The 15,068-nt window shown below is 51.4% G+C and overlaps 1 protein-coding gene across 1 annotated transcript in view; it reads left to right on the forward strand.

Annotated features, from left to right (window-relative positions):
- The window catches only part of PRKCA (protein kinase C alpha), a 386,361-nt gene that overhangs the window by 320,681 nt on the left and 50,612 nt on the right, over positions 1-15,068 (forward strand). The window contains 2 exon segments of the mRNA XM_021066740.1: positions 11,486-11,623; positions 12,885-13,058. Of these exon segments, the coding sequence (XP_020922399.1) occupies positions 11,486-11,623; positions 12,885-13,058 (312 nt within the window).

A 15,068-nucleotide genomic window follows, 5' to 3' on the forward strand; every position in this document is an offset into this window, starting at 1 on the left:
ACAATGGTGCGCCGTGGCTACAGCCACTCCCATCAGGCCTTCCTCTCAGACACATGTGTTGCGTAAGAGAAAGTGTTTCTCCAGATGAAAATCTTGGGATAAAGTTTTTGGTCCCAGGTCGTCACGTAAGTCTAGACTCTTAGCCCCTGGGGAGAGCTAAGGACAGTGGCCCTTCCAGGATCTTTTTAGCACGTGAGGTCGGTCACACCACTGCACCCTGATAACTGGATTACCCGGCTGAGATGTTTGTCAGCGTCTGTGACAGATCTGGGAGACGGGAAAACTAGATTGCCCACAAAACAAAAAGCCCCGCAAAGGCACGGTTGGATGTTAGAGGTGTGTAACACTCAGTTGGAGAAAAACCAGGCACTTTGTATTTTTCATGATGGGCAAAATGCTGATGTGTCACGGGTCCCGCGTTTCTCCTGAGAGTGTGGCTCAGTTGCCATGACAACAGAGGCTGCTGACTGCCTGCAAATTGTACAGCCTAAGTAGTTGTGTCCATAAAAATATCTCTCATTAAGAAAATGACTTCATGTTTCCCTTAAATTTTTGCTCTACTGAAAAAGCACTTTACTCACTACGTTGTTTGGCTGCAAAACAGCTTTTTCCTGTGCTGGTTGTAGAAGAGACTGAATAGTCATTTAATTCAAGTGCATTTGAGGTTCTTAATTATTGCTCTTCTGCAAGCTAAGCAAGGAGAGAGTTTTGTTTAAATCTAACAGCAACTGAGAATGAATGATTTGGGAACCTGCATGATCTGGGGCAGGAGTGGGCAAACTTCAGCCCACAGACCGGATTCTGGCTGCTGCCTGTTTTTGTAAATAAGGTTTTATTGGATCACAGCCAAGCTCATTCACTCATTCATTCGCGTGGCTCTCACGCTGCCGCGGTGGAGTTGGGTAGTTACAACAGCAGCAGCATTTGGTTTGCAAAGTTGAAAATGTTTATTATATGTCCCTTTATGGAAACATTCGCCCATTGGAAGATGAGCAGTGAAATCTAAGATGAGAATTCTGGCTTCAGAGCCAGAAGGAAAATTGATTTAGACACATCAGCTAGCAGCCCCCCCATCCCGCCCCCACCCCAGGCCTCAGCCTCCTGTCTGTGACATGGGTGGCCTTGGTTAACTTATTGCCAACTGCCTTTCAGCTGCTGAAACTCCCTCAGTCTCAGCACGGGGAGTGGTCCTCTGCAGGAGGACCCGTGTGGAGGGAAGTAGCATCTCTTCCTCCCACAGGGCAGGCAGCACCCAGCTGGTGGGTGGCACTAGGAGCAGCTTCACACGGGCAGGTCTGACCTTCCCAAGGACCCTTCTGTGGCTGAGGCCCTCCCCGCAGTTGAATGAGGCACACCTGTGATTTGCTGTTTACCCATGATTCCCAAATCCAGGAGGCCACTCCAGTGGACAGGAGGGGGCACAGGTGTGTGGGAGGACCCGCCTGGCCCCACACCTACAGGTCGCAGTCACAGACTGGACTGTGCATCCCAAAAGACACCCTCGGAAGGAGGTGCTTGGGGTTTGCTTACCTAAGAATCTCTGTGAAACTCTCTGTACCGATTAACTTCTCTTCCAAGACTGCTGTCCATGTTGTGGCAGGGAAGATGTGCTGCTGTTTTGGCATCTGATATAAAACACACAGGCCAAGCCAAAGCTGAAAAAGAAGACCTATTAGAAATTCCAGCCTCAGAATTAGACACAGGACCTAAAAGAAACCAAGATCCTGCCTTCAGGAATGAGGCTGCCCTGGTTCTTGGGGTTTCCCCCGTTTCTCTCTGACTTGCTGTGGTCACACTTGAACGTGTGGCCTTGAGCACCAGCTTTTGCAATGCCAGGACCTCTTTATTTTTAAGGCAGCATCTTCAGCCTATGAAGTTCCCCAGCCAGGGGTCAAATCGTAGCTGCTGCTGCAGCCTATACCGCAGTTTACAGTAAGGCTGGATCCTTAACCCACTGAGCCAGGCCAGCGATCAAACCTGCATCCTCACAAAGACAACATCGGGTCCTTAGCTTGCTGAGCCACAATGGGAACTTCTGTAATACCGGGACCTCTTGACCTGGCAATTCCACATCAGGAATCTATCCTGGGGAGATGGGGGTTGCGCATAGAGAGCTGGACTAGAGCTAGAATAACTTTGTTCATCTGCGCGTTGGTGACAGTGGAAATGGGAAACAACCTTCGTGTCCAACATCGGGGGTGGCGAAGTCACCTTCAGTAGAGTCACAGGGTGGGGTATCGTCATCCAGTTGCTAAAATCATGTGATAGAAGAAGGCCTGTAGCTTGAAAAGTTCACATCGTACAAAGGGGGGAAACAGGTTACAAGCAGGAGAATTGTGTATCTGTCAAATAAGAAAGCACGAAGAGAAAGGATTAGAAGCCCATCCCACCAGTGATTATCTCTGGGTGATAAAGTAATGGGTATTTTAAATTGTAGTCGTCTTTTTTAAAACTGATCTATGCATGTTAAATTTTCTGGAATGAACACTGTTCTGTAACAAGCAGCATTGTGTACAAATTATTTAAACGCAATAACTCTGCCTTTTTTAAAGTTGTGTATTCGAAGGACGTGCATTCCCCGTGTACCCATTCATCCATTCATTCTGAAAGTATTCGAGAATGACGCTGCCCCTGGCTCTCTGCTGGGCAGGGCAGGTACATCTGTGCACAGAGCAGAGCCGGTTTCCATGCTCCTTCCAGCAGAGGGAGCAAGAGAAATATGTAGTGAGAAGAGCTGAAGGGCCACAGGGTGCCGTGTTGAAACCTCTGGATTAAAGCCCGACCTGAGCAGAGATGGAAGAACATCCCTGCCCATGGGTCAGAGGAAGCAGAAAGCACAGGACCCTGGGGCACCAGGCATGCTTGCCATGTTCCAGAAGGTGAAAAAAGTATTTAGCCAGAGACCAGCCGACATATTATTTACTGTGTGCTGCCCAGGAGGCTCTAATGCCTGTTAAGGAGCATCATCTTAACCCGTTGCTTGGTTACCAAGTAGGAAGTAATAGCTGCCATGACTCGTGGCCTGTTAGAAATACACAGGGCAGAGTTTCTAAAAGGTTAAGGATCTGGCATTGTCACTACTGTGGCTCATGTTACTGCTGTGATGCAGGTTCAGTCCTGGGAACTTCCACATGCTGTGAGTATGGCCAAGAAAAAATAAAAAAAAAAAAAAAGAAAGAAAGAAAAGAAAAATACACAGGACACACTCCATTAATGGTGTCATTGAAAACGCCTTCCTCTGTGGTTTTCTTCTGACTGCTTGATTTCTTTTAACTAATGAGTGCAGTGAGTGTGTCACCTGGGGGTCAGGTGCTGCGCTGGGCCCTTGGTTATATACGGCATAACTCTTTCTGTTACCCACACCCTGGTTTATGGAGCCCTGCCAAAACACCGTCCACCTTAGGTTGCCAGGGTTGTTCAGATAAACCCTGAATACGGAACATTTTTATTGCAGAAAACAGTTGAAGAAATGTACAGTTATTCCTCTGCTCCTATACCTGGTCTTTGTTGGCCTATCTACCTTCAGAATCTTTTATGTATGTATTTATTTATTTATTTATTGCTTTTTAGGGCTGCACCCACGGCACATGGAGATATCCAGGCCAGGGGTCTAATCAGACTTACAGGTGCCGGCCTACGCCACAGGCACAGCAATGCAGGATCCAAGCCGAGTCTGTGACCTACACCACAGCTCACAGCAACGCCAGACCCTTAACCCACTGAGCAAGGCCAGGGATCGAACCCGCAACCTCCTGGTTCCTAGTCAGATTCGCTAACCACTGAGCCACGACAGGAACTCCTGCCTTCAGATCTTTAATTAAGAAGAACCTTCCTTTGTCATCTCTCTACACTTTGCAAACATCTATGATACATACATTCATCAAAGCCATATTCCCATGATGCTACGAAATACTGTGGTATCGGAAACACATTCACAAACCAGCTACAGCTGAAACGCAGTTAATGGAATGTAGTTAAACATTAAAGCACACCTCCGAGGTTCCTGATTATAGGATGGGCCCACTGGGAGACTCTGAATTAAGTTTGAGAGTCATCCTACTGTGGGTGAACCTTTAGGCTTGGTTCCTCCTGAAGAGAAGGCAGCACCTCTTGGAAGAATTGTGGGTAGGGAGCTGTTGTATTAGAGGTTGGCACTTTATGACTCTGTGCTTCCTCGTGTCTTTAATGTCTGTTTTCCCACGTACCAGAGCTGGTATGTGTGATAATCACACAGGATTCAGACATCAGAGCATCTGTGGAATTAGGTGGAACCCTTTGGACTAGCCCAGGTCAGATGGTCACATCTCAGCGTCTGCACGCGGTCCAGCCTCACAGAAAGTGAGCATCTCCCAAGATCCCATCCCCTGGTAGATGCACAGTGGCATGGACTGGCACATCCTCCATCAGTTTTAATTTGAAAAACCCCAGCAATGAACTGAATCTGGAGAGCCACACACAGCCAGACACCTCAGGCACAGATGTTCAGCATATGCACCCACTTCAACCCCAGCCTGGGAGAATTTGAATTTGCAATAGTCACACTTATTTTTCATGATTGGCTTCATAGAAGCACCATGCTGGGAGTCCTTTAACGTGTAAACCCCTTCAGTGATGGCAGTGATACTTTCAAGAATGTATCTGTTGTGTGGAGTTCCTGTTGTGTCTCAGCAGGTTAAGAACCCAACTAGTATCCACGAGGATGTGGGTTCGACCCCAGGCCTCGCTCAGTGGGTTCAGGATCCAGCGTTGCCATGAGCTGCATTGCAGGTTGCAGATGAGGCTCAGATAGTGTGTTGCTGTGGTTGTGCTTTAGGCCGGCAGCTGCAGCTCCTGTTCAACCCCTAGCCTGGGAGCCTCCATGTGCCACATGAGCAGCCCTAAAACAGAAAAGAAAAAAAAAATAGGATAGATCTCTTGTATAAAATGAGAGCCGTGTTGGTTATGAATACATTTTCCAGTGGGGAGACAGTGCTGTCTGTCTCTCGCCCTGGTAATCCACTTGGCACCGTGATGCCAGCCTGGGCCTCATGCTAATGTGCCACCTTTCCAGGAACCTAAGGATTCTGGACTCTGAGTTGTTTAATTATAACCAATAAACCATGCTGTGTTTTAGTCTAGTTGAGAAAAAAGCACACTAAAGCGTCAACGTTTAAAGTCACTTTATTCTGCTTTGCAGCACAGTATCATAGTTTCCATTTTTATTTTCCTCTTTCAAAACCAGCAGTGCCATTTTAGTAAGTCGAGATCTTTTCCTGCACTAGTCCTAGCCCAGCCTTTTAGGGGGCACGGAGGATCCTGCAGGAACTGGGGTAAACAGTTGGAGCTGGGCCTGTTTCTCTCCTGCCCACTGAGCGGGTGGAAGCCCCCAGGGACAAGCCTCAGCCTCCCCACACATCTCGAGCCCCTGCAGGGTCTGTCTGCAACCTGCACGAATCCAGCGGGCACAGCTGGGCAGAGCCCTGACCCAGATGGTCTGCAGTTGCTCCCAGAGGCCTGCAGTCCGCAGTCTGGGAGCGAGTGTGTGCCAGGAGCCTGCGGCAAGGGCAATGTCTTCTTCCCAGGGCAGAGGAAAGAAGACCAGGGTGCTGTGCTGGGGGCTTTTGAAGAGGATCCCTCATATCACCCGCAGCATCGCCCAGGGATATAGAAGTCTTACCATGCCCCCAGTACGCATGAAGGCCCCAAGACTCAGAGAGGCAGTGTAATCTGCCCAGAGTCACACAGCAAATGTGGGTAAGGCTGAGATTTGCTCTGAACTCTGTGGCATCCAAGCTGGGGACTCTTTCCAGAGTAACCATTGATTTATATGATAATAGAAGGTTTTTGAAGGTGGGCATAGTCTTAGGACCATTGAATCTGAGAGCGAAACTTTCCCCATTGTCTTGGACCAGCCCATCTCAAACTTTAAACGCATGTGGGAGTCACTCGTTAGAAAGATGTCTTATTAAAAAAGCATGTTCTGATGTTCCCGCCGTGGCGCGGGGTTAATGATCCAGCTTGTCTCTGTGGAGGCACAGTGGGTTATGGATCCAGCGTTGCCACAGCTGTGGCATAGGTCGCAGCTCTTGACTCGGACTCCATCCCTGACCTGGGAATTTCCTTATGCCACGGGGCAGCCAAAAAAGAAAAGAAGCATCTTCTGATTTGGTGGCTCTGTGGGGGGCTGAGAGTCTGCCTTTCTGACCAGCCCCCAGATGATGCTGATGTGGCCGGTCCACAGACCACAGGACCTTTGCTTTGCATGTTCTTTGGAGGAGAAGCTACTTATTGATCGAGCTTCCTCAGCACCTGGCCCAGGGCACAGCAGACACACAGATATTTGTGGAATAAATGATGCTATGTTCTAAAGTCACCCATGAGGGTGCATGGGTTTAGCAAAAATTATGTGCTGAGCAAAGACTCTGCCAGGGCTCTCCTCGGCCCTCTTGAGAAAATGGAGGTGAATAGGAAGAAGAATAAGAGCTACCATGTCTTGAGCCCTGGCTGAGACTTGTTACGGCGCCAGACATTCTCACATCTACTGCTCCCAAGAGCTGGTGGGAAGAGGGCCAGTGGAATCATCCTGCCTTACAGACGAGGGACTAGGCGCTCGGTGGGGTAAAGGGGCTTGTCCACGGCCACACTTGGTGTGTGATAAGGCTGGGCTTCAAACAGCACGCTCTGGGCCGCCGCTCTCCGGAGTTATCAAAGGTCATCCGGCTGAGGGGCCTCCCGCCTGGGGGGTGGAGAAGGGCTCCAGGGGAGGCGCCATCACTGAGTCCCTGCCTCCCCATCCCCTCGGCTGCCGCTCAGAGCCTGAGCCTCCATCAGCTGTCTTTACACGACTCTTGGAGACGAGTGAGATTGGACTCGAGCTTTATCAGCACGGGGCGGTACCCGCGGGTGAATGCACGTAACATCCCTTCCCCGGCCGCCGTTCTCTCCGAATCTCAAGCTTCAGGAGACACCGGCTTTTTGGTCTCTGTGGCTTGGATTCCGGTTGCTCACAGCTGCTGCAGGGCGTCTGACCGGGCGGGGCGTGTTCGAGCGGCTCTAAGGGGAGGATGTCAGCGGGCTTAGTCCGAGGCCGCCGCAGTTTGCTGAGAGCTCTGCCATCAGGCTCGCGGCCTCAGCCTTATCCCTGGACAGATGCTGATTTTGTTCGCGCTCCTGGTGACATCTGAATTACCTTCATGACAACCCGAGTTCCGTCACCAGCATGCGAGCCGGGAAGGGCAGGTTTCTTTGTCCGGCTGGGAGGCCAGTTGCCAAACCAGCCATCAAAAAAGCGCAGAGGAAGATACGGTCAGCGCAGAGGGTCATTGCTGTTCTTCAGCCACAGAGGGCAGCTGGGCTGAGGCTGGCAGGTCCTCTCATCAGCTTGTTCCGCGGGCCTGGTTTCTGCTTTCTGGCCCACTAACCAGGCTGGCGTGGCCGACCTCCCCGAAAGCAGGGCCGCCCTCGCAGCCGTTCTCCATGGCTATCCCGGCCCAACCAGCGAGAACTTGAGGGAAGCAGCTCTGATGTTACACGAATGTCCAAGTGCACAGACAGGAGCCCGTCTCTGAACCAACCCTCCTCCGCAGAAGCTGCTGCTTCTGCTGTGCTAACGTTCGTCACTTCTCCGACCAGTGCACCTGCAGGCGGACTCTCCTCTACGCTTTTGGCTCCATCCAGTTCTGTCCGTCCTGGTGCTTCCCAGGAGGACACGTTTTTGAATGAATGAGTGAGACATTCCGTGAGTGTGTGAGCTTGTGCCTGTGTGCCCGGTGCTTGGCCTAAAGAGACAGCGATGAGGGAGTTGGCCCCCGCCCCCGGGCTCCCAGCCTAGCGAGGAAGGCAGATCCGCAGACCCAGGAGGAAGGTACACGTGTGTGTTGGGGGTCCCCTGGGAGCCGACTCTGCCACAGGGTTTGGAGAACAAGGATTTCAAACGGGGAGGGCTCCCAAGAGACCCCAGGCTGGAGGTGGACAGGGAGGGGCTGTGACCCAGGGAAGGGTGAGCCAGTGAAGAAGGGTATGTGGTTGTGCCGCCGGTCCCGGGGCGGCGGTGGCGAGCGCAGCCCTGCTGGGAGCTGCTCCAGCCGTGCTCTGCGGGACTGGCCCAAATGGCACCTTAGGCTGCCTCCGGCGAGCACCGGGGGGCAGAGCCAGAAGCTCGGGGACACGGCCGGGTCACAGGCCATGTTGGCCATGAGTTAGAGATGCTGGGGTGGAGAAGCATCAGGAAGACTGGGGGTGCTGCTTGAGCTGGATTTGGGGGACGGACCAGGCTGCAAGGCCCCTGTGGGAAGGGCAACGAAGACCCGGCGAGGCTGGTGAGGCCAGACAGACGGCCGGTGGCGGGGGTTAAGGTCAGCGGCAGAGCCCAGCGAGAGGCTCCTCATCCACTGGGGGCGGCTCGGCCTTTTCTCTCGGCTGGACAGGAAGCTGGGGAGCAGGACAGGCTCCCCCCAGGGGACAGGCAGGAGGGGGCAGGGTGGAAGCAGAGAGACCAGCAGGGAGCCGGGCCCGGGGGGGGTGGGGGTGAGGGGGTGACTGGACTGGGGCCCTCGGCCAGAGGGGTCGTGGAGGGGCCCTGGGCAGAGGGTGGCTTTGGCACGACCAACTGAGAGAGTGCAGGCTGAGACTGACCCTCCCCGCATCGACAGCCCAGAGAGAAATAGTCACACGTTGCCCTCGGAGCTGTTCAGCAGAGACCAGGTGCTGTGGGGGAGACGAGCAGGAGGTTTCTCTGAGAACAGGACAGGAGAACGGGAACCTGGGGCCGGCCTGCAGCCAGGAGAAGGGCCCTGGGCAGGCTGGGCACAGGCTGGGGTGGGGTTGCAGCAAGGAAGGGCGGGAACCGGCAGGACCCAGGGCACAGCCTGGGGCTGTGTAGACCAATCGTGGGGGTCTTCTGCCTTCTGCTGCCAGTGACACAGCTTTCCAGGGTCCAGTGGGGTCTCCTCCTGCCCCAGGTTGACAGGCCCAGACCACTGAGATTTTGGTCTCACGGGCCTTTCTGCTGCAGGGAGAGCCACTTTTGAAAACTCATCATTGGCACTGGCAGCAAGGCCTGCAGGGATGGGGGTGCGTGGGGTGGCTGAGGAAGCGTGTCCTGCAGGGGAAGCCAGAGGAAGTTCCACCCTGGTGGGCAGGGCAGGACGGCTGCCTGAAGACACCCCCCACCCCATCCCACCAGGCTGCTGGGGCCTTGGGATGCGGGGAAGTGGGGGAGATCCCTTCTCACACTGAGGGCCAGGTGGCTGGGAAGCCAGCCTTCTGACGGTAAATGTGGCCCGGGGGCTGGGGTCCCTCTTGTGGACTGTTGGTTCTTTCCAAACCTCAGGGATGACTTCAGAGCAGAATCTAAGGTCACCCTGCAGTTGGGTTCAGAAGTACTCCAATGCCTGACTGCAGGGAGTACCCTGTCTCTAGACCCACGTGAAGGTCATGGCCAAAGCTCAGGAGCTCTGCTGGGTCAGGGCCCGGCGGGGGCAGTAGGTGCCAGTATGTGAAAAGCCCCCGCCTCTAGTCGGGAGGCTGTCGCCCATTGGCCCACGTTCCCCACCAGGCTGCGGAGCCCAAGTGTCAGAGGAAGAAGCACAGTGACGGTGACGGTGCACGCTGTCACATCCGTGCAGGGCCACCGCGCTCGGCACCGGCTGTACTTCACCAGGTGCAAACCCTTCAGCAGCTCCCGGGGCCTTTGCGCAAGGAGTTCTTTGCCTTTGGATCTTTTCAGAGTCATAGGGACGTTCCTGCTACAGTTAGGGTCTCTGTGCCTCGTGCATTGGAAAAACAGAGTGGCAGAGTCAGTATTCTCATCTTAAATGTGAACTTCCTGAGTCTTTATTTAAATTTAGACACAAGCCGGAAAGTTTATCGAGTTGGAATCATTCCTGGGGCAGGTGTTTGGAAGCGTGGCTGGTACATAGTCGAGGGGGGTTGATGTGGCCCTCATGGGTCCATCCTGGCTCTTTCTCTCCGTGGGTCTGAACGTTCCTCCCTCGCCTCCTCCATCAGCGGGGAGGCCAGCTGATGTTTCATTCAGGCTTTGTCTCGATGGAGCGTCAGTATTTCCAGGTCTTTCCTGCCACTTTGCACACGTGCTGTCGCTCAAGTCCAGATGTCCACCTGGGGGTTCCCTGGTGCCTCTGTGGGTTAAGGTTCTGGAGTTGTCACTGCTGTGGCTCTGGTTACTGCCGTGGTGTGGGTTCCATCCCTGGCCTGGGAATTTCTGCCTGCTGGGGGCACAGCCAAAATTAAAAAAATAAAAAGAGAACGTGTTCAGAGCAAGAGTCTGTGCCGCTGGGCTCAGGGCTGACCCTTCCAGCCTCTGACCAGCAGCAGGCTCCCTCCCTGGCAGGTGGAGGTCAACGTCCGGGGTCTGTGGGGAGATGGCCCCCCACTCGGTTTCACTACCGGCTCCTCTGCCGTCTGAGACGTCCCCACGTGATCCCGTTGCCTTTCCACTGAGCCTCTTACCTTTCACCTGTGACATGAGACGTTAACCCCATGAGAATAACGAGGGGTGATCTTTACACTGCATGAGTCTAGTTGATAAAATCTCCTTTGGGTAACTCACAGGTCCCGAGCCAGTATTCTTCAGGCTCAAAAAGCACTATGGGTTTTGTGTAAAACCAGATGCTCTTACATGTCACCATTTTTCGTCAGTTCAGCTCTTGGTTTAAAAAAAAAAAAAATTCCTCTGTTCTTCTTACTGTACCTTTTAAAGTAGCAATAAAACAGAGTTCCTGTTGTGGCTCAGCGGAAATGAATCTGACTAGGATCCGTGAGGATGCAGGTTCTATCCTGGCCTTGCTCAGCGGGTTAAGGATCTGGCATTGCCGTGAGCTGTGGTGTAGGTCGCAGACAAGGCTCGGATCCCTTGTTGCTGTGGCTGTGGTGTAGGCCGGCAGCTACAGCTCTGATTAGACCCCTAGCCTGCAAACCTCCATATGCCACAGGTGTGGCCCTAAAAAGCAAAAAAAAAAAAAAAAAAAAAAAAAAGGCAAAGAAAAAAAATAGCAGCAAAACATCCCCACAGTCTGCCGCTTAAGCAGTTTCTCTCCAGAGGATGCTCCACTTCCTTTTTGCCTGGGTACAAGTTTCCTTTATGTAGATGACTCTTAAATTGGAAAACATACACATAGGAAAAGCATCTGTACACATTTTATTTCCTTTATTACATTACCTGTTACAAAGCCTCACTTTCCCATAACTTTTACATCCCAGAGTGAGCACCAGCCTGCCCTGGGCAGAGTCCCGTGACCTGACTCTCAGGTTAAATATAACAGAGTCGTCTTGTGATGGTGAGGGCAGCTGTTTGCTCCTTTGCAAATGCTGCCCTTAGGATGAGTATAGGCACCGAGGCAGGAATAGATACTTCATCACCCTCAGCCTCCTCTTCTCACCCCATCCCACGGGCCACGTGGCATCAAGCTTAGCCGAAAAGGTCTCTGTCCCTTTTTTCCCTGGGGAGAGATGATTGATGGTTTTCATCTGTGTGCTTGTTGTTTAGAAAGCCAAGCTGGGCCCTGCCGGTAACAAAGTGATCAGTCCTTCTGAAGACAGGAGACAGCCTTCCAACAACCTTGACCGAGTGAAGCTCACCGACTTCAATTTCCTCATGGTGCTGGGGAAGGGCAGTTTCGGGAAGGTACGGGGACCCTCGTCTGCGACGCGGCCGGGATTTTGCAGAGAATGTCGCATCAGCCCTGCCATCCCTAAGGATCCCAGAGCGGCCCTTTAGTTTCCCTGTGCTTTTTACACATGCCTCAGTGTTTCCTGCTTCTCGCTCATAAAAACCAACCGTGCCCAAAAAGTAGTGGAGGCTCACCGCATGTCACCATTTCGGGGTTCAGAACAGAGTGGGTGCCCCAAAATGTTGGTTGAATAATTTCCACGAGTCAAAATTAAGCATTAGGTGTTTTCTTGTGGCTCTGTGCGTTAAGGATCCAATGTTGTCACTGCAGGGGCTTGGGTCAAAGCTGTGGCACAGATTCAATCCCTGGCCTGGAAACTTCCACATGCCAAGGGTGCAGCCAAAAATAAGAAAAAAATTAAGGGAGTTCCCGTCGTGGCGCAGTGGTTAACGAATCCGACTAGGAACCATGAGGTTGCGGGTTCGATCCCTGGCCTTACTCAGTGGGTTAAAGGATCTGGCATTGCCGTGAGCTGTGGTGTAGGTTGCAGACTCGGCACGGATCCCGAGTTGCTGTGGCTCTGGCGTAGGCTGGTGGCTACAGCTCTGATTCGACCCCTAGCCTAGGAACCTCCATATGCCGCAAGAGTGGCCCAAGAAATAGCAATAACAACAACAACAACAAAAAAAAAAAAAAAAAAAAAGAAAAATTAAAAAAATAAAAATTCAATGCTGACGTACAGTAAGCAGATGTAATACGTGAGTGATACCGAACTGGGTTTCCTCAGCAGTCAGCCTGCACAGCCGCATGTGCTTCTCTGGTCCCAAATCTCGTGATGGGTCTAGGAACTGATTTTGATTTTAATCCTGCCCCCCCCCTTTTTTTTGTTTAAATTTGGTTTCTGACTTGTGAGAAGCCTATAAAGGTCAGTCATATTTGTGCTCTGAGGATGCTCCTGAGCGATGTACATAATGGAAGACGAATCCGGATAACGGATAATGTCCAGAGTGTTCCTTCTATCAGCCACAATAGCGCCACCAAGTGGCAGTAGACTACACAGGGTATAAATCTTGACTGTTTAAGACTTAGCTGGAGGAATTTGCAACGATGGGCAATAATGCAAAACTTGTCTATATTCTCATATCACATATTTGAAAATGCGCATGAACAGTCTGAACTATCGCTAGACATGTTTCTCCCCTTCCTCCGTACACACCCCCCACCCCGCCAGCCATATGCCTGGAAGTTTTGAGGTTGCTCTTCCTCTGCTCTCAGGTGATGCTCGCCGACAGGAAGGGAACGGAAGAACTGTATGCCATCAAAATCCTGAAGAAGGACGTGGTGATTCAAGACGACGACGTGGAGTGCACCATGGTGGAGAAGCGCGTACTGGCCCTGTTGGATAAGCCTCCGTTCCTGACGCAGCTACACTCCTGCTTCCAGACAGTGGTAAGGACCCGGGCTCTGTTGGTGGTGCAGCACGTGGCGGGCCCTCGAGAGCTGCCCCCAAACCAAAGTATCTTAGGGGTCAGAGTCAATCTTCCCCTGGGGAAAGGCTGGAAAAAGACATAACTGGGAGCCACTCAGCCCCAGATTCTTCCCTGCCGAGCAGGGGTGACCAGGAACCACTCCTCGGCCTCGTGCCCTACCTGGAGACTTGGCATTAATTCCTTTTCATTCAGTGAATGCGTGTCAAACATTTTCTTCATATCAGGCAATGCATTTAAGACTTAGAGATACAAAATAATAATTCACAGCCCTGTGTTTTTTTTTTTTGTTTTTTTTTTTTTCATTCTTTTTTTTTAGCCACACCATGGCATATGGAAGTTCCCCAGCCAGGGATCCAACCCTCACCACAGCAGCGACCCGAGCTGCTGCAGTGACGTTGCCAGGTCCTTAAAACCCACTGAGCCACTAGGGAACTCCCTCACAGCCCTGGCTTTTTAAGACCACTGTTCCAGCCACCAGAGCCTTGTGCTGGATCATTAGGAGACTTGTGAAATGCACACAGCAGAGGGTGGCAATCTGGCCTGTTGTCTATGGTCCTGGGAGCTCTAAGAAAGGTGAGAAAAAAAATAAAAGAATACTGTTTGGTGACATGTGAAAATTAGGTGAAGTTCTGACTTCAGGGTCCATAAGTAGTTTTCTTGGGATGCTGCCCTGCACCTTACTGACCCGGCATCTACTGCTTTCGTGCTACAAAGCAGAGTTGCATAGTTGCAAGACACACACAAAGCCTAAGATATTGACTGCCTGCCCTTTACAGAAAAAGACACTGAGCCCTGTCATATAATTTAACTAGAGGACCAAAAAATTTCCAAAGCACTAATCAGCCAATTGCAAGTAACCTACAAAAAATATAAACATTTGGATGGCCCCGCAGTGAGGCAGTCCCAGGGACCGGCTTTCCGCACCTCAGTGGCCGTCCTTTCGAAGACGTGACTCAATACTCAGCAGCTAGAACGGTTGCTGTTACAATTATCGCTACTTTCAATTTCTCATTGGCCAGAAACTGACTTTCTATTTTATGCCTCCCTTTAAAAATCTTGGGAGGCGCCCCTCAATGCTTTAAGGATTTTAGACTCTTCAAATGGCATTGCCGCCACACACCGAGGCTCCGCGCTGGCAGTGGGCCTGCAGAACCGGCGCCGGCCACTGCGTGTCAGCCTCATGCCGGCAGCTGGCAGACTCCCCTCCTAGCAGCAGCTAAGTCGCGCCAAGGAGATGAGAATGGTATGCAAAAAAAGAGAAAAAAAAAAATATCCCAGCCTAGACCCTGTAACCCTGGTTACACTGGAAAGCTACAAAGCGGAGAAATTAAAGTTCATAACAGGAAAGCAAGGGATTGAAGCTCCCAGAGCCATTTCTTGGCTGTTAGCACCAGCTCCATCAGTTTCTTTTCCTCCCTGTACACTATTTTAATGTTTAATAATCTCTGCAAAATGGTGATGTTTTCTAGAAGAGAGCAGAGGGCAGCTTTTACCTTGTTGTGCTGTGCTGTTAGTTATTTCCCCGTTAAAACCCCTCAGTCTCCCCATCTGTCCCAGCATAATGTTCTCATAAATATGCAGATTTATTCAGGTCTATGATGTGTGTTCTTCGCGGGGCCAACACTTAGCATAGCAGTGATAGAGAAAATCCAAAATAATATTTGGGCATAATATGGATGCAGAGAACATGTGATTAGCCTCTCCATGTATAGTCCCATGCTCCACAGTAAATATCACTGAGCATCTGTGATGAAAGCCCTAAAAAACCCAACCAAGCCCATGAGATTTGTTCTCAGAAGCATCCAGGTAGATACATTACTATACATTGCTATGGCGTGCGTCTTAGACATTGCAGACCAGAAACAATGGTTACAATTAAGTAATTGACCCATGTGGATTCTTCACACCGTCGCTACCGTAGGAATGTATTCTGTTTGTGGGAGAGACGGGAGGACGTATTTGGGGCCAC

Source organism: Sus scrofa, chromosome 12 (genome assembly GCF_000003025.6).
Source record: "Sus scrofa isolate TJ Tabasco breed Duroc chromosome 12, Sscrofa11.1, whole genome shotgun sequence".
Classification (NCBI taxonomy): Eukaryota; Metazoa; Chordata; class Mammalia; order Artiodactyla; family Suidae; genus Sus; species Sus scrofa.